The sequence below is a fragment of the Osmerus mordax genome, chromosome 18 (assembly GCF_038355195.1).
Source record: "Osmerus mordax isolate fOsmMor3 chromosome 18, fOsmMor3.pri, whole genome shotgun sequence".
In the NCBI taxonomy this organism is placed as follows: Eukaryota; Metazoa; Chordata; class Actinopteri; order Osmeriformes; family Osmeridae; genus Osmerus; species Osmerus mordax.
Genome location: NC_090067.1, coordinates 13,088,494 through 13,110,629, shown reverse-complemented (window position 1 = coordinate 13,110,629; position 22,136 = coordinate 13,088,494). Strand labels below are relative to the sequence as shown.

Here is a 22,136-nt window from a genome sequence, read left to right as displayed (position 1 = left end):
GACCGTGTGACATCACCGGCACCAGACCAGAGGGCAAAACGGTCCAATCGGGACCACTCAGCTTGATTGACACCCCAGATGACCAATAAGAAGAGGGAATTCCAAACCGCTATTCAAGTCTCACTTCTATTCTGTACGCAGAACTAAAACCTGAACATTTCATATCAATGACACCCGTAGGAAAGAATCCCAGCCAGAAGTTTAATGTGTACTCAAATTCTGCATACTATCCCAACTGTCACAGTAGTTTCAGACTGTGTAAACCCTGCCAGTTGCCACTTTACAGCCAACCGTACAAACCTGTCCTTACTTGGCCCTGCTACTGCGATGGGTCTGGCACCGAGCGGAGCTAGCAAGCGGAACTAGCAAGCAGAACTAGCGAGCGGAGCTAGCAAGCGGAACTAGCGAGCGGAGCTTGAGAGCGGAGCTCGTGAGCGGAGCGAGCAATGAGAATACATGAAAGGCTACAAGAAATTCATCCTGGAAGACTGAAAATCTGCCCGCTCCCTCCCTCTCAATCTTTGGCACTTTCTTGCCCTATACACCCCTCTCTCTCTCCCATCCCACTGTCTCCTTCCCTCAATATCTCTTTCCATTTCTGACTCTTTCTACCCACTCCCCCACCTTCCTCTCTTTTTCCCATTTCTTACTCTCTTTTCTAGCTCCCCCCTCCTTCTCTCTCCCCCGCATGGAACAGATCTGGGATGGTAAACGAGTACACAGTCTCCTCGTCCTCTCTGGGTGAAATGATATAAATCCCAGGCAGAGAAAGTGGGACTCATGAGGATCTGTGGAGTTCAGTACACACCCCACACTACCCTCTCTCCCGCATCAAGACATCTGATTAGCTGAATTATTAACTGGTTAGGTTATTGGCTCGCTAGATGGCTAGCTGGTTGTCTTGTCAGCTAGCTGGGTGATTGGCTAGTTATCTGTGTGGTTGTCTAGTTGCTGGCTGATTGGCTGGGTGGGTGTCTAGCTACTGGGTGATTGGCTGGCAGCTTCATCATGACATTCCGCCAGCTCTCTACGCTGCGGCAAATGCTGAGAGAGAGAGGGAGCGAGCAAGGGATAGAGGGATAGAGAGACAGAGAGAAAGCGAGGGAGAGACAAGGAGAGAGAGGGATGGTGGAATGAGAGAATAGTTCCACGAAGGAATGGAAACTTAAGTATCTGCATTGAACAAAAGCAAAAAAAAAAACAAAGGGGTGAATTTCTTTTCTGATTTCCCTGGCCAGTGGACAGCAAATGTTAACACTGATTTAGCCAGCCATCTCCATGAGCCCTCTTCATATAAAACTGCAAGAGACCTCAAACACACTGAAATCATCAAGGGTTTGCTTTCCATGGGTCACAGGCTCTCTCCTGCCTGAATTAGGGTGGGAATTCAACTATATAATCCTGAAATAATGCTCTTCCTTAGCAGGGGCTACAGCCACTTTCTCACTGGGTTGAGATTTCCCTCAGGGGGTCGAGCCACGAGACATTGAACAGAAACACCTTTCCCACCGAGTGCTGGTTATTAACCGGACTGTTTAAAACCTCCTTATTTTGGATCCCTGTGGATAACATCCTTTCAAACTTTCACCAGAAGAAACCGAGAGCAAGTGAGGGGATTAAACCCTGGAGAGGGAAAAGCTGATTAAAACCGGAGAGGTGAGGATCCGTTTCTCTCTCATGGCCCCCGGTGAGGCGGAGGGGCAGAGAAACAATCCTAATCTGCCTGTTGAACTGGGATTATATGGTGGGGGTCTTCGTAGCTCAACAAAGGAGAGTAGCCGGTAGTGGCACCAAGCAGCCATGGAGACAGCCGTCCCTGTCTCGGTCTGGTGATCAACTGTGTGTGTGTGTGTGTGTGTGTGTGCGCTGAGAGGGTGTGGTGTACTGTCCAGTGTGTGTGTGTCCCAGTTCAGCCTCCTCTCTGGTGTATCGCTACAGACTGCGCCCTGCGTTCCAATCCAATTACTACGTACAAGAGCGTTTTACTCCGTAAACATTCAAAATGTCCGCCCAACTTCTGAGTGAATACAGCCAATCAGAGCACAGATGTTACACGACTCCGGCACAGTAGCCTATCGGTACGCGGAACCGCAATTTGGAACACGCCCACCCTGTGGAGACAGATCTGTGGAAAAATGCTGAAATAGCGCAAGCCTGGTTTTAAGAGGGGAAAGAGGAAGGAAAATGTCTGTAACGAGGTGGGAAATGACTCAGGAAAAACTAGGCTAGGACCCAAAGTGAGTTAAAAGGACAAAGAAACAAGTAGCCCATTCTGCACAGCAACCAAATTCTAATCAGAGAGGGTAACAGATGCCAGCCACTTATTAGCTCAGTAAAATGCCTCGTCCACACAAAACATTCTCTCACAAATGACATCAGGATGTTGCATTCCTGGGTTGCTCGGCAACTCTGTTCAAAGGTCCGCAACTCAACAGCCGACACAACTGAGATAGGAGGAGAAAGAGAGGGGGGGGGAGAAAGAGAGGGGGGAGAGAAAGAGAGGGGGGAGAGAAAAGGAACCAGGGAAGGCAGAAGAGGAGAAAGAACGTAGGTAATGAGAGCAAGGAGTCCCTAAATCTACATATCCCAGTGAAGGTACAGAGAAAGAAAGAAAGAAAGAAAGAAAGAGACAGGTGTGGGGGTGTGAGTGAGAGAGAGAACTGTAGAACAATGCCCATGCAGCAAGAGCACATTGAAGGTCAAGATAAGCAGTCATGGTCAATGGCAGCCTAATGACGGTAGTCATTACCAGCCTGCCCCTCCAGATCGACAGGGAGGACTCCAAATCTTCAGTCATTTATCCAGGGAGGGAACAGGAATATAGTGTCTAATGATCTATTTCTTCTACAACACAGACTCTCCTAATGGGATGTGGGGGTGGAGTGGTGAGTTGGGTTTAGTGGCAGGGTGTTGGTCTCAACGGCAGGGGGGGGGGGGTGTGGAGGGGGATTGGCCTGAAATGTCTGCAACATCTCCCTTGATCCCGCTAACCCACCAGTCACAAGAGAAACAGGCCTGGATGCTCCAGCTTCTGCTGGAGGATGCTATAGAGACCCGGGATGGTGAACTTCTAAGCTAGAGGAGTCGAGTTGCTTGATGCAAGTCTTGGCTTGGTGTTTCTGCGTGCGCGATGCTCTGTTGCATCAGTGGCCTGCATGTGCGTCGAGGAAGGGTCTCGAAGTGGCCTGGACGGTCGTTTCTATCAGCTGATGGAATGAAATGGAATGTGAACTCTTGTTCTCCCTCTACAAGGACATGATTCAAAAGCTTCCGAGAACCAAGGCTGTCTTCGCCTTTGAATCCCCCAGCCTTGTAGAGGCACCTGTGGGAGGAAGAGGAGGAGGAAGAGGAGGGTGGGGAATAAACAAAACAGAGAACACAAGAACAACCCAGAGAACGGGGCCAAGGAAATATGTTGGCAAACAAAAGGCGTGATTCGCTTGATACAAGAAAGGGTGATGGAGGAATCAATCGTCCTCTGGTGTACAGGTGTAGCAGTTTCCTCATTCCGGGAGACATTGTTTTTCCGAGTGCCGACTTAACGGCTTGATCAGATGAAAAGGCCATCGTTGCGATGCCTTATACCCCCGCGCCCAGCAGCACAGGCCTCTCAAGTAACAAAGCTCAACTAAAGGGGAGCCAAGTCTCCCAGCTGGCGCCCGGACAAGCCCTGACCGAAAGGACAGTTGAGAAATTGGCTCTCTGGAGAACCGTGGCGGCAGGTTTTATAATCGACTCGGCTGCAAGAAAGCACACTCCGAGTAGTGGAGACCCACCGAGGAAGAGTGTCGGGATATTTGAGGCCTGAGGCAGGACTGGTGACAGGCTGGTCTCCAGGGTGGCCAGCCACTCAGCCAGCCATCCATTCAACCAGCCTGTCAGTTGGCCAGCCAGCCAGTCAACCAGTCAGTCAGTTGTGTGGCTCAGAGCAATACCCATCCATAGACTGTTCTGATGGTGGTCTTTTGGGGGGAAAGGGGAGGGGGGGGTGGGGGGGTAAGGGTAGCATTAGCTATGGCCAAGCTAACGTTATGGTGTTGAGCAAGGTGTGTTTGTGAGTGAGTGAGAGAGACAGAGACAGAGAGACAGACATTCAGACACTGAGGAGAAAAATAAACGGAAAATTCCAGACTATATTTCTACCTCCGCCGCTCTGTTTTATTCGGGTCTGTCGCTGCAGGCAAACAGATGCCAACTCATTTTCTCTTCTTCACAGCGACCAAACTTACACAGCTTCTAATATGCATTCTCATTTCCAGCTGTTGATGATTAAATAAGAAGAAAATAGTTTGAGGACAACAACAAAAAACGCAGAGCGGAAAGCAGATTGTTGATAGTGGCGACTAATCTAGAAAAGGTAATTGTTCTGCGGTTATCTGGTGCTCTACAGCAGAAAGAAGACGGTTGGTAGTAGAGCTGGCACGGTTCCGTATCGCCTGCAGTGTTCTGTAAGATCTACGCCTACTGTCTCGTTAAACAAACGGATCGCAGTCTTTCACTTGGTTCACACATACCGAACCAGGGTTTCTACCTTGTATTTCTATAGTGAGGTTAACAGGTGTCAGATCCCTTTATTCTTATCCTAACTCGGTAATTGACTTATCAACGTTCAAGCGGAGGACAAGCAAACAGTAGCTTCACGTCAACCCATGTTGGTACTTTCCAGACCAGTTTCTCAGCTCTGACCATCGAAACACTTTTAGAACTACGAGATTCTCATCCTTGATCTTCGTCCTACTTGCACCATTTGGATGTTGCTGTGGATCAATGCGTCTGCTAAATGATTGAAATGTTAGATCTGGCCCGCTTGTTCAGACCGGTGTACCGGGAGAGAACACTGATGAGGAATCTGATGGATGTTCAAGGTCAGGGAGAACAACCGACTTCCGACACACACACACAAAACTAGCCCTCACGAACATCTTGTCCTCAAGCACAACCCCTCAGACACACACGCGCGCACACACACCCGCTGGGTTCAGACAGTGACGTGGTGCTGAGACAGTAGGGGGAGATCAGCAGACTGGGGGGATTATGAAACTTGGGACATTGATTAGCATTTGTAAGGCAAATGACTTCCTGGCTCAGCCGGCTCCACGCCTCAAGGACAAATTAAATTGAAGAGCTGGCTGAAAAAAGAAAAAAAAATATTTATTAATTTCGGGGAAATGTATTTGGTCTGGACGACAGACGGGAGAATGGGGTTTGAAGTGGACCGGTATGTCGGATTAAATCTGGACGCGGGGAATTCCTAGCACTGGCAGAGAAAACCCAAGGTGTTTCGCAGAAGGTTGTTGGAATTCAGCAGGAAAACACTGAGGCAGTTCTCAACAAGAGAAGCCTTCTGGGGCTAGGTTCAGTCTTCAGCAAATTAGTGTAGTCCCCTGTAAGTTGTTTTCTCTCACGGAGCCTCGCTAGTCTTACCTGAGGGACGGCTAAAGGGCCTACTCTTAGACCGGAACAACCTGCTGAGATAATGGTCTGAGCAAAGCCTGGAGCGAACAGACAAGCTAACACCTGTTATACTAACCCCCTAAGCATGCATCCAATCCAACCCATGCCTATCCGCATTGACCACCCAGAAGGGCTTTGCCTACAGCACTTTCAGGGGCACTGGCCAATAGCCTAGCCCAGGTAAATAGCAGGCTAGCCCCGCCCAATAGCCCAGCCCAGGTAAATAGCAGGCTAGCCCCACCCAATAGCCTAGCCCAGGTAAATAGCAGGCTAGCCCCGCCCAATAGCCCAGCCCAGGTAAATAGCAGGCTAGCCCCGCCCAATAGCCTAGCTCAGTCCAGCCCATAAACCCAGCATCAGATAGCCATAAACCCCACCCTAGCATCTGAAAGAACTGGCAACTGGCATGGTTCAAGCTATTTTTAAGCAGCCAAACAGGCACCAAACAAACCATCTCTACCCCCTCCCCCCACCCACCCCTCCCTCCCTCCCCCAAATGACCTTTAGCTTGACTCCCATCTCGCCCCACCTTGTCACCCCGTACCACCACGCAAACATTAACTTCTCGTCTAATTTTTCCAGCTGGACCCTGAGGTGGAAGTAACGCTCGTCAGCTTGTGAAATAGCAGGCTACTGATTAAGCCCCAGCAGGTGGATTTCCTCAACAGGCCAGTTGAAAGTGAGACAGGGATAACGAGTCAGCAAGGCTGTATGAGCCAGCCTATTGTAAAGTAGATTAAACTGACTAGGCTCAAATTAGGCTGTATCCTTGAGGGTGTTTAATTTAAACCAAACGTTCAATCTGGATGATAAAAAGCCCCTTATGGATTTGAGGGTCACATCTTAACAGTGTTAAAACGAATTGGGTTTAATTGAATTAATGACAAATGTTTTTGCTGTGTCTCAAATCCTTTTTCAACTGCCAGAAGACTTGGAGGTTGTGTTCTATTCCGCAAATAGGCTTTTTCAAACATGCAGTTGAGGGAGGGAGGGGCCACTGCGCATTGGGGGAGGGGCTGAGGGGCAGTGCCGAGTGAAGGGTTCCAACGTTGTGGAGCATTAAAAAAAGTTCTGAAATGTTCCACTTTTTAGTGGCACTGTGACGCGTCGACCAATCAACTGACGTCATGTAAACTAAACAGGTGAGGTTCATATTCTTGCCATCTCTGATCGCCCGTTTTGTTTTTTTAATACATTTTTGTATGATTGATCGAGATTTAAACAAACGCAGCTGCTAGTTAGTACCATTTTAGCCATCGCTATCCTCATCTGTTTACTATAAAACACACAATGCAAACGCGGACTCTTAAAGCTAACAACCGTAGCTAATTAGCTGCACGTAGTCAACCTTTCACCCTTTCAAGTCAACACCTACACAGCCGGCTTGAGTTCATGACCAGCGCAGAGCCGCAGAGCTTGGATTTGCATATACGTCCTTGAATATATTTCCTTATTGTGCTAACTATGTTATGCTAGCTAGTCTAGTTTAGTGTTTACTGGCAACATATTGATGTTGCTCGTCCACAAATGCTCAAATAAACGCATAGAACATGGTTCACTCCCGTTGCTAGGCGGCCTGGCTCGATTGTCCTGCAGGGGCTGTCACATTACGTCAATTGAAAATGAATGGGAGGCGGAATATTGCTCGCGTATTTCGTCTCGATTCGCTGTCAGCCTAACACCGCTCCACTGCACGTGTGGATGCACCAAACCACTTGGATACATCAAATAAATTCCAACACTGATAAATGCAAGGTCGAGAATCCGGTTTTAAAAGAAATCCCATGAATCGCAGGCAAACTCTACAATCAAGATTCCTCGCCATGCCTGTAAGAGACTTCAAAGGGCCTTCTACAGAAAAGTATCCGGCACTCAAAAAAAAAAAAAAAAAAACTCCAAAGCAGGAATCTGCCTGAGAAACCGAGGACGAGTTTCTCCACTGTGTCTGAAGACACATATTTGCTCTCCATCAATGGTTTAACGGCTTTTTCTCTCTCACACACACACCTCTCTGACCCGGCCCCAGGAGTTCCTCCCCTCCCCCCTCCCCCCAGGAATGTGACGGGTCCCTCTTCCTCCCTCGTCCAGCTGACATCCCTTTCTCTCTCTCTCACACACTTCTCAATCATCCTCACTCTTAACCCATCCATCTGGATATCTTTGACACTCCCCCTCCCCCCCCGCCTCTCCCATATCAATCATTGTCCTCACCCCTCCCCAGCCATCCCTCCCTTTGTCTGCCCTGCATCTGCTTGTCTCTGACGCTGCTCTCCCCCCCCCCCCCCCCCCGCCCAAGGAGGGAGAGAGCCAGAGAGAGACTGAAAAAAAGAGAGAGGCAGAGAGAAGAGAGGTATTCTGGAATGTCGCCGGATCGAGATTATGTCATCCAGTTTGGAAAGTTGATTGAGGATGAAAACAAACACCCTTCCTCAAGACACACATACACACACACACACGGAGAGACACACACACAGGGTGCCGGCAGACACCCTTTGGCACAGCTAAAATGTGCAGAGGAGCCTCTATGAATCAGCCAATTGAATACTGTGTGTGAATGTATGTGCCTGCGTGTATGCAAATGTCTGTGTGTGTCAGTGTGCATGTTCACTGAACATACAGCACCAGAAACAGTCGGAGACCCTCTTACAGTGCCACTCACAACCCCCCACCCCTCTGCAGTCTCCCCTAACCCCCCGTCCCCGTTCCCGTCCCCAGGGACGCCACCTCGCCAGCTGGCCCCTCACAGCCCGCGGCGCAGGCCCAAGCCAGCCAATCAGCACGCAAACATCCCACCAGGCACTGAATATGCCAGCTAATCAGCTCGCTAGCAATCCACGAAACCTGCCACCAGCCAAGCCATTCCTCCGGGACACCACAGACTGACAAGGCCGTGTATTGTAGAACCCACTTAAACTGACAAAACACACTAGAAAAAGTTAGAAGAAGGAAAGCAGTTTCAAGAAAGTTGTATTTGTGCTTGGGTGGGTTTAAGGGGGGAAAGGGAGGGGGGAGACACAAATATGAGCTGTGTGAAGCTATTTCAACTTTCGGGCTGAGACGTATTAAGCAGTTTATTGTATTAAAACAGACTAGGCTCCAAGTGCTCTTTAAGCCACCCAAGAAATTCAATTTCACTTGAGGCTGAAGACTGATGACCCCCCCACCTACGTGAGGGAGGATAAACTCACTGATAATACAAGGTTGTTGTTTTTTTGGACAATTGATTTTCCTCCACCTCTTCCAACAACCTTCCCCTATGCCTGGCAGTGTACTCTTTTTATCCCCTCCTCCGTCCCTCCATCATTATCATCCTCCTCTCTCCCTCCCCCTCTCCCCCCCCTTCGCGCTCTCTCTCCCCCTCCCTCCCTCCTTCCCCTCCCCCCTCCAGATGCTTCCCCACCGTGTGCTCACGACTCCTGTCAGTAAGGGCCCAGGATGCGAGATAACCAAAAGGTCTCCTTCAACCCTCCCCTCCGACCTCTGGCTGTCAAAGCCTCAGAGCTCCCCCCCCTCCCTCTCCCTCCCTCCTCCTCCGTCCAGGGTAGACAGACTGTATCCCCGGGATGAAAGGCTGGCAGGATGAGAGAAAGGAGAGCAGCGGGGGGGGGGGGGGGGGGGGGGGGGTCTGGTGTTTGCTCCACCATCGCCCCCCGCTGCCGGACGACTCAGTTATTCATCTCTGTGTGAGCCCTGTCTGTCTGAGGTGTGTGTGTGTGCGTGTGTGTGTGTAAGGAAGGGGGAGGGCTATTATCACCTGGCAACAAGGATAGGCTACTCGCCTCCCTGTGGCTGGCTGACATGAGATCAGCTCCCTTAGACTCTGAGCAACATTAATGCCCTAGATTCCAGATCTGTTCTCTGGGACGGGAGTGGGCAGAGCATGGTCAGAGAAGAGAGAGGGGGGGAGGGAGGGAGGGAGAGGGGAGATGGCTGGAGTCCAACACTTGCCTTCCAGGTATGTACTGTATCTGTATGTGCACTCATACAGACACAGAGCCATCTCTAACCTTGTTAGAGATGACAAGCACATCTTTCCTATGGATGAGTTGTACAGGTGCAGCAGCAGAGCCACCTGCCTGCAGAGCTGCAGTCTTACTTCCTGCCGGGCGGTCTCACTTCCTGCTGCGGCAGTCTTACTTCCTGCCGGGCGGTCTTACTTCCTGCCGGGCGGTCTTACTTCCTGCCGGGCGGTCTCACTTCCTGCTGCGGCAGTCTTACTTCCTGCCGGGCGGTCTTACTTCCTGCCGGGCGGTCTCACTTCCTGCTGCTGCAGTCTTACTTCCTGCCGGGCGGTCTTACTTCCTGCCGGGCGGTCTTACTTCCTGCCGGGCGGTCTTACTTCCTGCCGGGCGGTCTCACTTCCTGCTGCGGCAGTCTTACTTCCTGTCAGCCGGACAGCAGTGCTGCACTCCGACGGGCTAGTGAACACAGGCAGGCCTGGCCCATGCATAATTCATTAATTCGTGAAGGGGCATCAGCAAATATGCTAATCGAGCTGGGATCCCATATTGCTCTCCCTCACCCCCTCCCCACCAGGGGAGCACAAGTATCCCGCTACGGTGAGAGTCGTCTGGAACCCGCCTGGGTTTCCTCATATAGAAACATTCCATTAAACAGCCCTCCACGCAACACTAGTCCTGTACGATCAATGAAATGAAAGCATTAGTAGTGAGAAGAGAAGCAAGGTATTAAGAAGATGTGAATGTGTGTGTGTAAGCAAAAGAAAGAGAGGAGAGAAAAAGAGGGTGCGTGTGCGTTTGTATCTAGCTGAGCTCTGGTGTGGGTACGGACTTGGGAGCAGCTAATCCTGAAGAAAACAAACAGAAAAGGCTGTTTATGTGCAGGCAGGGCTGGTTATCATGCTCTCCTGTTGGCCCCCTCAGGGGGCCAGCTCAGCTCCAACGCCTGGCACCAGGAGCCCAGGGACAGCTCTGTCACCACCACACGCCTCGCCAGCCACAGCGCCTGCCGGTCTCTCCCTCTCTCTCTCCAATCCTTCTCTGTCTTCCAATCCCTCCCTCTTCCATCCTTCAATATCACACTCTCTTCCTCTCCCTTTTTAATCTTGACTTGTATATGCAAAGCTTCATTTTCATTAGAATTGCATTTTGTTTTTTTCGTTTTAGGATTATCCATGACCGAAGTTTCTGTCATATCCTCAATCCTTCTCTCTCCTTTCACTGTCCCTTCATCCCTCTCTCCCTTCATCCATCCATCCCTCTCTCTGGATCTCCATGTCCCTACATCCATCCATCCCTCTCTCTGGATCTCCATGTCCCTACATCCACCCTCTTTGCAGGGAGGACTGGGGGGGGGAAATGGCCGTTAATCCTGAGCTTAGTATCAAGCGCTCCATTAAAGATGACACTGTTCCCCTGTTACAGGGCAGAAGGTGAGAGGGTGTCTGGTCCAGGCCCTGGGCTGCTGGAAAGATTGGTTAATCTACAGCCAACTAGGAACCTTGGGTCATTCATTATACACTGGGCCAGACGTTGTGTGTCCCTGCCTCCCTCCTTGCCTCCATGTAGGAAACAGTTTCACATCAACTAAATCAACAAAGCGTGCTCCGATCAAACGCTAGTTTGATCCTTCGCTGTGGTTTAGGGGGTTTCAAATAGTCTTCTTAGATGAGCGGATGGAATCACAACAAGAGACGTTAGCGATGTCGTGTGTGTCTTCAAGGACTCCTACACAGGGGAGTAAGAAGGACAGCAAATTCTATATTTCCTTATTAATTAACATGTGAAAAGGGAGTCAGGTGGCTGAGCGGTTAGGGAATCGGGCTAGTAATCTGAAGTTTGCCAGTTCGATTCCCGGCCTTGCAAAATTAAGTTGTGTCCTTGGGCAAGGCACTTCACCCTACTTGCCTCAGGGGGGAATGTCCCTGTACTTACTGTAAGTCGCTCTGGATAAAAGCGTCTGCTAAATGACTAAATGTAGGTAGGAAAAAGGATATTATTCTGAATATTTCACTCGATGGAGATCCTGTGGTCTCTGCAGGGAATGAAATCTGGGATCTTAGATAAATCAATCAATACCTTGGTCTCCTCTTTTACAGAAGTGTTTTCCATTTGACTAATTCACCTTGATTAACAATCGTTGCCTCCATGGCAAGTTCTCTACAGCAAAGGACCCTTTCATCTCTCCGTTTCTCTAAGGAGAAAGAAAATCTTGCGTCTGGATGGGCTACATCACATGAATCTTGCGTCTGGATGGGCTACATCACATGAATCTTGCGTCTGGATGGGCTACATCACATGAATCTTGCGTCTGGATGGGCTACATCACATGAATCTTGCGTCTGGATGGGCTACATCACATGAATCTTGCGTCTGGATGGGCTACATCACATGAATCTTGCGTCTGGATGGGCTACATCACATGAATTTATCACCGTTTTTTCTTTTTCTACTTTTCCATTCACACCCAAAACTCATCACGGGTCCCTCCCTACCGGCCAGGCTGCAGTCGGCCGTCTGGTTGTCCTGGTCGATCCAAGGTTAACCAACTCCAGCTTGGGAGTGTCAGATGGACAGCCTGCTAGCCTTGCCCCCACAGCTCAGCCCTACCTCAGACTGCAGAGCCTTGCCCCCACAGCTCAGCCCTGCCTCAGACTGCAGAGCCTGGCCCCCACAGCTCTGCCCTGCCTCAGACTGCAGAGCCTGGCCCTCGCCCTGCCTCAGATTGCAGAGCCTGGGCCCCACAGCTCTGCCCTGCCTCAGACTGCAGAGCCTTGCCCCCACAGCTCTGCCCTGCCTCAGATTGCAGAGCCTTGCCCCCACAGCTCTGCCCTGCCTCAGACTGCAGAGCCTTGCCCCCACAGCTCTGCCCTGCCTCAGATTGCAGAGCCTTGGCCCCACAGCTCTGCCCTGCCTCAGATTGCAGAGCCTTGCCCCCACAGCTCTGCCCTGCCTCAGACAGCAGACAAGGGCTGGAGGAGCAGATACGCACCTGTTGTCCACCCTCAGTCCGGCTCTCATCCAGGATACGTACCAGAGCAGCCCTGGAGGAGGGTGAGGGTGTGTGTGTGTCTCAGAGAGCTGGAGAGAAAGAGTTTGTGTGCGAGATTGTGAGTGAGTGAGAGTTTGCGAGAGAACTAGTGAGAGTGTGTGCGCGAGTGTGAGTGAGTGAATGCTAGGCCCTACATGAACATCCAGTTCAGCCTCTAACACACAGTGCCTCTGACTCTCCTCCCTGGACAGACGCAGCCCCCCTCTCCCCCTCTCTCCTCCCTGGACAGACGCAGCCCCCCTCTCCCCCTCTCTCCTCCCTGGACAGACGCAGCCCCCCTCTCCCCCTCTCTCCTCCCTGGACAGACGCAGCCCCCCTCTCCCCCCCATGGAAACACAGACCCTCTCTCTGTCCCATGACCCACTGGGCCAGAAAGGAATTGACCGGTGGAACACCCCAACCTCACCTCCTCAACATGCACACAATCAATAAACCACGGCCAACGTACCAACAGACTTGGGGTGGTAAATCAACCAAGAGACTAATATTGAAAGTCTCTGCACACACAGGCTAGAGCATCTCAAATATTGAACAAAGGAAGTTATATATTTGGAGTCAGGTGGCTGAGCGGTGAGGGAATCGGGCTCGTAATCCGAAGGTTTCCAATTCGATTCCCGGTCACGCCAACTGATGTTGTGTCCTTGGGCAAGGCACTTCACCCTACTTGCCTCGGGGGAATGTCCCTGTACTTACTGTAAGTCGCTCTGGATAAGAACGTCTGCTAAATGACTAAATGTAAATGTAGATATATTGCTGCAAGAAAGGCTGAACTATAATGATTCTGCCCCTTAGTCACCTAGATGGGCAATAGTCTACTCAGCTGTACTTTAATTTGTGGTTTGGTTTTGGTTGCAGGATTCGAGATAAGATACGATTTTGACTAAATGGTTGCAATTTTTGCCAACTGCAATCAGTTCCAGGTAGGGTCAAATCAAGACAAGGATAATGTGGAACTCCAGTGGAACAGAAAATAAATAACTGAATTGATTTATCACCGTTGCACTAATTAGTTTATACTCCAACCAGCGTCTACCAGTTTCGCAATCTCCTTGATATTTGCTGATGATGACGCAATCTAGCTTCTCCCAATTGCTTTGTTCAACATAATGCTTAGTATTGCATTATAAAGTAGTAGGACGCTCAGCTGTGAGCAAATCAATAGTTTTCTAGCCACCGGGCAATCGGATTAACCATCCAATTCCCTCATTTCACTGTGAAATTTGTTTAGTTGCAACGGAACTTGTTTTCACTGTCAAGCACATCAATTTGGATGATTTATTTATTCCCAAAAATAGGGATGTCGCCTATGACCAAAATAAAAGCTACGAAACCTTAACAATACAAGCAGACTGTACCAAGTGCACAAACTAAGAATGAACTTCAACAAAAAGCAGCAAGCTCTGAGATAGCCAAGACCTGCTCGACCTCCACCTCTCATTAAAGTGTTACCGACAATGATGATGACGGATCTAAACTCTCTAGCGGATTATGACACAACAATGTTAGGAGACAGATTACCGCCGGACACCATTAAACCTTGCAGTGCACAGTACGCACAGGCATTACTAAGTACGAGGGGACGTCTTCCGGGTACGCTTCCATATAGCCGAGCGCCACGTTAACCTCTCCAATAAACCACATTCCAGACGTCACATTTTTGAAAGTACGCGGGCAAAGAGCCAAATTGGCGTCCACAAGAGAAGGGAAATCGTCAAAAGCAAAACTGGACGGATTTATTGCAGGACCAAGCTAATTTCCTAGACAGCCCCCGCTAACCTGACCATCCTTCAAATCGAGTTTTCATTCATTGACAGGATGCATATTATTTAGCTTTAACTCAAACCCAAAACGACAAAAACACCTATATTTTCGTCCTGGCAAGGAGACACCGGAAAACAAAGCCAGGAAAGCTTTTAGCGATTCACCGTGAATAATGAATTAACGTTAACCGAGTAGGACGCCCACGAGGAGCGTCACATAGCTAGCCTAGCTAGAGCTAGCTACAGTAGCTAGCCAACTAGTTATATGTCCGCTAGCCAGCCAACTACTTTATCAACGCTCTGCTAAGTCTAGCCCTAAGAAAACTTACTTGGAAAATCGAACGACACATAGAAGTGCATAAAAAGTTTATTGGCTTGGATGTCTAGCTCGCTGACGTTAGCACTAACTACAGCTACGATGAAACGGCATTATTAAGGAGAGGGTCAGGACACTTGAGCAGCTAGCTAGCTGGCAGGGTAACGTGAGGCCAAGAATTCAACCACTGACAGCAGCATGACTGGATTGTGGCTGCGCAACTTTAGAAAAACTTGCCACTAGCCTCTGACAAGCTGTCAACTTGATCGCCATACTGCTTGTACCAACCACCCCCAAGACCATCGACACATACACACAGACGGCATGCTAAAACAGCTAGCTGGTTACTCACCATGGATCGAACTCGTGGATGATGCTCTCAAACCGGATCACTGCAAAAAGTCTAGAGCTGAATCCTGCTAACCAGGCCAGAAAAAGAATGGTGAACGAGAGTAAAGACTGCCAGCCTGCCGGCTGCGTGAGACCGCCAGACAGGCCTACTTTTCCCCCTCCTCCACCCGCGGCGATGGGTCGGCTGTTGCCCTGCACCGAGCCCCCGGCATTGGGGGACGCTTTGTGCTTTCCGTCGGTAGCTGAGTGGTGCTCCGCCATATTCTGCGTGGTTTGCGGAATCAGCGGGTCTAACCGAGCGCCCTGCTGCCACGCTCCCCTTTCTGCCTTGTTCGTCGTTGCGTACAAGTCCCTTGGTTTTAGTACGTTTTTCTCTCTCCCCTTTTCTATCGATTAACGGCCTTTATTTGCAGTTGCTTGCGTAGATAACCACCATTATATCCTCAATGCAAACTCACGCTCTGCAAAACTCAATCGGATTGAATGCCGGTAGGGAGGGATCGAGTAGGCGGGACAGGCATCTCTGACAGCCTCTCACAGAACGACAGGTATAAAGTGGGCGGAGCAAAGACCGCTGAACCGTTGGTCGGTGTTGGTGTTGGGTGAAACCAAAATGATGGACAGATTTTATATTCAATGGAATCAGAGAAAAAGAGAGCAAGAGAGAAAGAGAGAAATAAAAAAAAGGGACATTAAAAACCTTGTAATTTTTTTTCTCAATTTTACGTTTTTTCATTGAAAAATATTTACTGTTGGAACAGGAAACGGTTTTACAGGCCGTCTCCCTCAAACAAGACGTTTCTCAAACGAGACCCACCTGGATGGTAAACCGAATAAAGCACACACTGACGCATCAAAGAGATAGTATAAAATCATAGTACAATTAGAAAGTGTTACATTGCAAATGCTGACTGTGAAAGGTGATGGGGTTTTTTGCCCCTCGGTGTTCTTGGACGTGAGGGGAGTGAGATCAGAATGCTGTGTCATTGTCAACACTGCACAAACTATGTCTTGCACTGGAATGGGTAAGCTATAGCTCAATGATAAGAGCGTTTTATTGCAGATCTAAAGTCTGAAGGTTCAAATCCCTATCTGTGCATCACTTTGGCTGAAAGCATGTGTTAAATATGTCACCACTGCACTGGTATCACTCTGCTCCTGCAGATCCTTGTTTGTTTTCAAAGTGCTTATTTTTAACATTTACTCTATGCAACACGTCCTTGATCAAAGAGGAAAAGGATGTATCATGTTTTGTTCAATAATCTGTACACAGAAAAGGAAGTCTTAACAAGAACACATGACTTGCGAGCTCAAACTGAGGCCCGGCGTTCCGGAGGAAGTACAGTTTACATCAGTGGTTCTCACCCCTGGTCCTGGGGCCTCCCTGCCCTGCATGTTTTAGATGTTTCCCTGCTCCAACACACCAGATTCAAATGAACGGGTCATTATCCAGCCCAGCAGAAGCCTGATAACGACCCATTCATTAGAATCTGGTGTGTTTGAGCAGGGAAACGTCTAAAACATGCAGGACAAGGGAGCATGAGGACCAGGGTGAAAGGCTACTTTACACAGACAGGTGAAGCACATAGACGAGGGGGTGAATATTCATGGTGGAACAAGATGTAGGTAATGGAAGCTTTGGCCGGCGTAGCGAGTGCAGCGGGCCATGATAGAGGGATTTACATTTTACATTTAGCAGACGCTCTTATCCAGAGCAATTTACAGTAAGTACAGGGACATCCCCCCCCCCGAGGCAAGTAGGGTGAAGTGCCTTGCCCAAGGACACAACGTCATTTGACACAGCCGGGGATTGAACCAACAACCTTCTGATTACTAGCCCGATTCTCTAACCGCTCAGCCACCTGACTCCCTATGGGATGAAGGAGAACAGAGAAAAGGGGGATCAGAATGCAGGAGGAGAGGAGGAGGAATAACGGAGGACAGGATTAAATTAGAAAACAGATTAGAGAAAGTAGAAAGGAAAAGAGAGGCGTGATTATCAGAAAAATTGTTTGGATGTGAGCAGGTGGAGGAACGAGAGAGGAAGAGAGAGAGAGACGAGAGAGAGAGACACACGCAGACAGGAGAGAGAGAGGATATGAGGAAAGTGTGTGAGTTGAAGATGACTGCTGGGTGAGACCAGAATCACATTAGTCCGGTAATCCAGACAAAGCACTGCAGAAGCGTGCCTTTGCTGCATCCTTGTTTCAAGGAGAGAGATTCAGCCAGTCACACACAAACAATACTTTCCATTCACCAAGATTGTCTCATGCATCAATGGGTGCACACACACACATGTACGCACTCAAATACCCAGGCAAAAACACACTCACACAAAAACTCACATGCCACACATACCCAAAGTGAGAAAATGTGACCTTTTGAATTAAATGGAAATGCAAGCTCCAAATGTTGTTTCCATTGTCAAGGTCTCTGTGAGTACCAGCAGAGAGAAGACCAGTTGCTGGGCAAAGAGTCTCTGCTTGCTGGGCAAAGAGTCTCTGCTTGCTGGGCAAAGAGTCTCTGCCTTCCTCCTTTCCTCCAGAGACAAAGCCCTGAGTGTTTGTTTGCTTTGCTATCTTTTGTGACTGCTTGTTTGCCAGCTTTCATGAGTACTATTAGGGAGGCATGCTGGGAAATAATATTTTAAGCAGTCTGCAGGTGTCTTCACCAACGTTTGTCATGAAAACAACACAAATTAGGAGGGGAGGATGTGTGTTTGGGGGAAAATCAGCTAGCTCTTGTTCTCTTCCTCGCCATACTGAAAGGGTTGTTAGGCATTGTCATGTCCTTGCACAATCAGGGGCAATCTCTGCTGATGTGGCCGCGTTGCAGCAATCTTAAACAGGACACTGTGTAAAGGATGCAGACAGAGTGGTCTGGAAGATACAGATGTCTCGTCTCACACAATCCATTGGCTTCAACAATTTCCCTGAGTTGCACTGAAATCACCCGAGCAATGTGTTGTGAGTTTACATTTACATTTAGTAGACGCTCTTATCCAGAGTGACTTACAGTAAGTACAGGGACATTCCCCCTGAGGAAAGTAGGGTGAAGTGCCTTGCCCAAGGACACAACGTCATTTTGCACGGCCGGGAATCAAACCGGTAACCTTCAGATTACTAGCCCGACTCCCTAACCGCTCAGCCACCTGACTCCCCTGAGTTGCACTGATATCACCCACTATTGTGTTACCTGTAATGCAAGCTTTCCAAGCTAGCATACAGACTCTCTGGAAACAGCCTGGGTTCTTTATTTTTTTCTTTCTCCTTCACGCAGAATACTTCTGAGCTACGCCCCCCTTTCTCTGCAGATGGTGTGTGAATTGTAGAGCGGAGTGCTCTGGTGGCACAATCTGCTTCAGGTTGGGTTTTCAAGAACGACGCTGTTAAAAGCTGGCACAGTGGGTGTCTGTATTCATAGCGGCACATCTGCCTTGTTCTGCATATTTGAATAACCACGAAGAACCAGGAAGTAGAAAAGCAAGAGAGGCTTTATTTTAACACGATCAGAACTATTAAAGGTCCCATGACACAACAATTTCACTTAATGTTATTTAACATTAATATGAGTTCCCCTAGCCTAAATTAAAAAATTCGGGTTAGGGTTAGGGAAACAGCTGACCTTAACTCTAAACCAACAACATAGTTACGGTCAGGTGTGGTAGCAGAGTCAGGATCAGGATTAGTTATAGCCATTACCCAATCCCTAAGTCTAACCTTTTTTCCTTCATTTTTTGTGTTAGGGTTAGACTTTTAGGATTATGGCTATAAGACTAAGGCCTATATAAAAGCATCCAAAAACAGCATGTCATGGGACCTTTAAAGTCGACGTCTTTTCTTAAACTGCTTTCTTAGAGGAAAGGTTTTTTGTTGTTGTTGATAGATTCAAAAGTTGAATGAAAACTAGTCAGTTAAACAATCCTGCTCTCCCAGTAGGAGCTGCAGAGTTGATTGTCGAGGCTGAAAGAGGGCAACTTGATGAATAACACTGTCAACGTCAGAGCTCTTGTCTTCAGGCCAGTCGGAGCTGTCAGTCAAATTCGGGTCCCATGACAACGAGGGTCTTCGGTCAGAGAGCAGGTCACCTGCTTCCTCTGATCAGTGACGCGCCATTTCACCTTGAACACGCCTCATTACTTCACCTTGCTGTTGGCCAGCGAACCGAACATGTCCAGGTGTGAGAGAGACCTTGCCTGCTGCCTCGCACACCTGGGGGCTGGGGATGCTATTCTGTCCCCTGCTAGTCTGTCCCCTGCTAGTCTGTCCCCTGCTAGTCTGTCCCCTGCTAGTCTGTCCCCTGCTAGTCTGTCCCCTGCTAGTCTGTCCCCTGCTAGTCTGTCCCCTGCTGGTCTGTCCCCTGCTGGTCTGTCCCCTGCTAGTCTGTCCCCTGCTGGTCTGTCCCCAGCTAGTCTGTCCCCTGCTAGTCTCACTCCCGCAGTTAGATTTCAGTCCAAAAATATAGGCTACATCCAAACGATGATGTGATATTTTGAGTTTATGGTATAGCCTACATTCCAGACCATGTTTGCAGATGAAACATAAGTAGAGTAGAACTTCTCTAGATACCCTATGGGCTGCTGCACTTCCTGATTTGACGTAATGAGATGTCTGATTAGAACCTTGTATCCTTGCCTACTGACAAATTACTGGCGAATACATGAATAAAATATTGGAAATGTAAGTGAAGTGAACGTTTTAACATTCTTTATAAATACCGCGCCCTTGGTGATATTTTCTTTCAAAACAGCAGAGTCTAACACTCATTCTTTAATGTAGTAATTAATCTACAAGAGATTAAAATAGTTTTTTACGTCTACTGCCAACACACGCAGTAATAGTTGAGGCAGAGGCAGTCTCTTATACAACGGGGGCCCGGATTTGCGTTTCTGTATTAGTTTTTACTCTTCCTATTGACAGTCGTAGGTTTTATTAAAATGGTATAAATGGTTTCACATACATTTGTGTGTGTGCACAATAGGCTACTTAGCCTATTGTAGGGAGTCAGGTGGCTGAGCGGTTAGAGAATCGGGCTAGTAATCAGAAGGTCGCTGGTTCGATTCCCGGCCGTGTCAATGACGTTGTGTCCTTGGGCAAGGCACTTCACCCTACTTGCCTCAGGGGAATGTCCCTGTACTTACTGTAAGTCGCTCTGGATAAGAGCGTCTGCTAAATGACTAAATGTAAATGTAGCCTATTTGTGCCATTCTACGCCAGACGTAGGACCGCTCTTGCAGGTACGAACGTCAAACGGCATGAAACTGAGACGTCGATATTAATCATTTAACATGTCAAAGCCTGAAGGCTCTGACATGTTTGAGGCTGTTTCTGCCTCCGGAAGTAAGATAAGCATCATCAACAGTTCTCTTGTCTTACGGATTGTAGAAGCTTTAAGCGCCTGAGTCTGAGACTGAGCCTGCCATTCAGGGATGGGAAATTTAGTGAGGAAAAAGAAAACAAAAACAAAACTTCGCCTGACATCATCCCTTGGGGGGGCGGAGGGAAACAGGATTCAGATGTTGAAAAGTGTGGCTCCCAATTTCCAAGCTGCCTCAGTTGACAAATGACTCCCCTCACAGGTTGTTGAGTGGCCTCACAGACCCACTCTCCCATTCCAGCAGGAACAGATTTATGTGATGCTACCGCACTGAACAAAGAAAGAAAAAGAGACATGTCTGGCGGCAATGTAGTAAATAAGGAGTGCTGTTCAATTATAACTCAAAACTTCCAAGTCATCCAAGTTTACGTTCGACAGGCTCACCGACGGAAAAGCCGATTGCCACCAAACAGGCTTTTTTCGCGTCACATGTACTTCTGTACCATGGACAAGAAACAACCCATATTGCCACAGTATTGGAAGGAGGGATTGAACCGTCGCTTTCTTAATCTGCATTTATACGCACTAACCATTCAGCTACACCCTCCCTCGGTTCAATTTAGTGCAAGGGTTATCAGGACATGAGCGTTATTAATGGTTCACATTCTCTTCATGCATATATTTGCTCTCATGGGCTTTTTCACGACACCAGTACATTGAGAAGGACGAGAGTTTGAGACATGAGTGTAACTTAGAGAAGCACGGTTTTATCCCCTTTAGTCACATCCCACTGCAGACATATATTTCGTAAGATAACCTATTGCCTGGATGAATTATATAGGTCATACGTATCCAAATATTAAAACCATGCATAAAACGAGAGAGGACCGTCCTCAGCCCCGAGTCAGGACTGTGTGTCTGGGCTCTGCTCGTGACCAATCGATTCTCCTCAGGTCGGCCTCTCTTGTCTGGTAGAGCATTTTTCACACCTCTAAAACGAAGTTGCACCGATTTTGTCTCAGTGGAAAGAAGGGAGTGGACGAGAGAGGAATAGAGGGAGAGAGGGATCGGGGAGGGAGGGATGAGAGAGGGATAGAGGGAGAGAAGGAGGGATGGAGGAGAGAGGGATACAGGGATCGGGGAGGGAGGGATGAGAGAGGGATAGAGGGATAGAGAAGAGAGGGATAGGGGAGGGAGGGATAGGGGAGGGAGGGATAGGGGAGGGAGTGAGAGGGGAGGGAGAGGGGAGGGAGGGAGAGGGGAGGGAGGGAGAGGGGAGGGAGGGATAGGAGAGGGAGGGATAGGGGAGGGAGAGGGGATGGAGGGAGGAATAGGGGAGGGAGGGAGAGGGGAGGGAGGAATAGGGGAGGGAGGGATGGGGGAGGGAGGGATAGGGGATGGGGGAGGGAGGGATAGGGGAGGGAGGGAGAGGGGAGGGAGGGATGGGGAGGGAGGGATGGGGGAGGGAGGGAGAGGGGAGGGAGGGAGAGGGGAGGGAGGGATGGGGGAGGGAGGGATAGGGGATGGGGGAGGGAGGGATAGGGGAGGGAGGGATAGGGGAGGGAGGGATAGGGGAGGGAGGGATGGGGAGGGAGGGAGAGGGGAGGGAGGGAGAGGAGAGAAAGAGTGAACAGGAGCATGCCAAGCCCTGTTGGCTTTTTGAGGGTGATGTCATTGCTGACCATGAGTCTGTGACTGGAAGGCAGCAGGGTTCTGGAGGGTGTACACACACACACACACAGGGGGGGACGAATAACGACGCGTCGCCGTGGCAACCTGTCTCGGCGTTGGCAAGAGATCGTCGTCCTCACTCCATCAATCTGTGGTCGCCGGCAGGAATTTACAAACCCACCGTAGCAATCGTGTATATTTTTCTCTCATTTTGACCGCCCACGCCTACAATCGTCTCTGAGTTAGCCAGGTTAGAG

At 49.1% G+C, this 22,136-nt stretch overlaps 1 protein-coding gene across 1 annotated transcript in view; it reads right to left on the bottom strand.

Annotated features, from left to right (window-relative positions):
* Nucleotides 1-15,342, bottom strand: part of stt3b (STT3 oligosaccharyltransferase complex catalytic subunit B) — a 48,237-nt gene extending 32,895 nt beyond the window's left edge. The window contains exon 1 of the mRNA XM_067255462.1: nt 14,894-15,342. Within this exon, the coding sequence (XP_067111563.1) occupies nt 14,894-15,153 (260 nt within the window). The 5' untranslated portion in view covers nt 15,154-15,342. The remainder of the gene's footprint in view (nt 1-14,893) is intronic.
* Nucleotides 15,343-22,136: the final 6,794 nt, after the last annotated feature.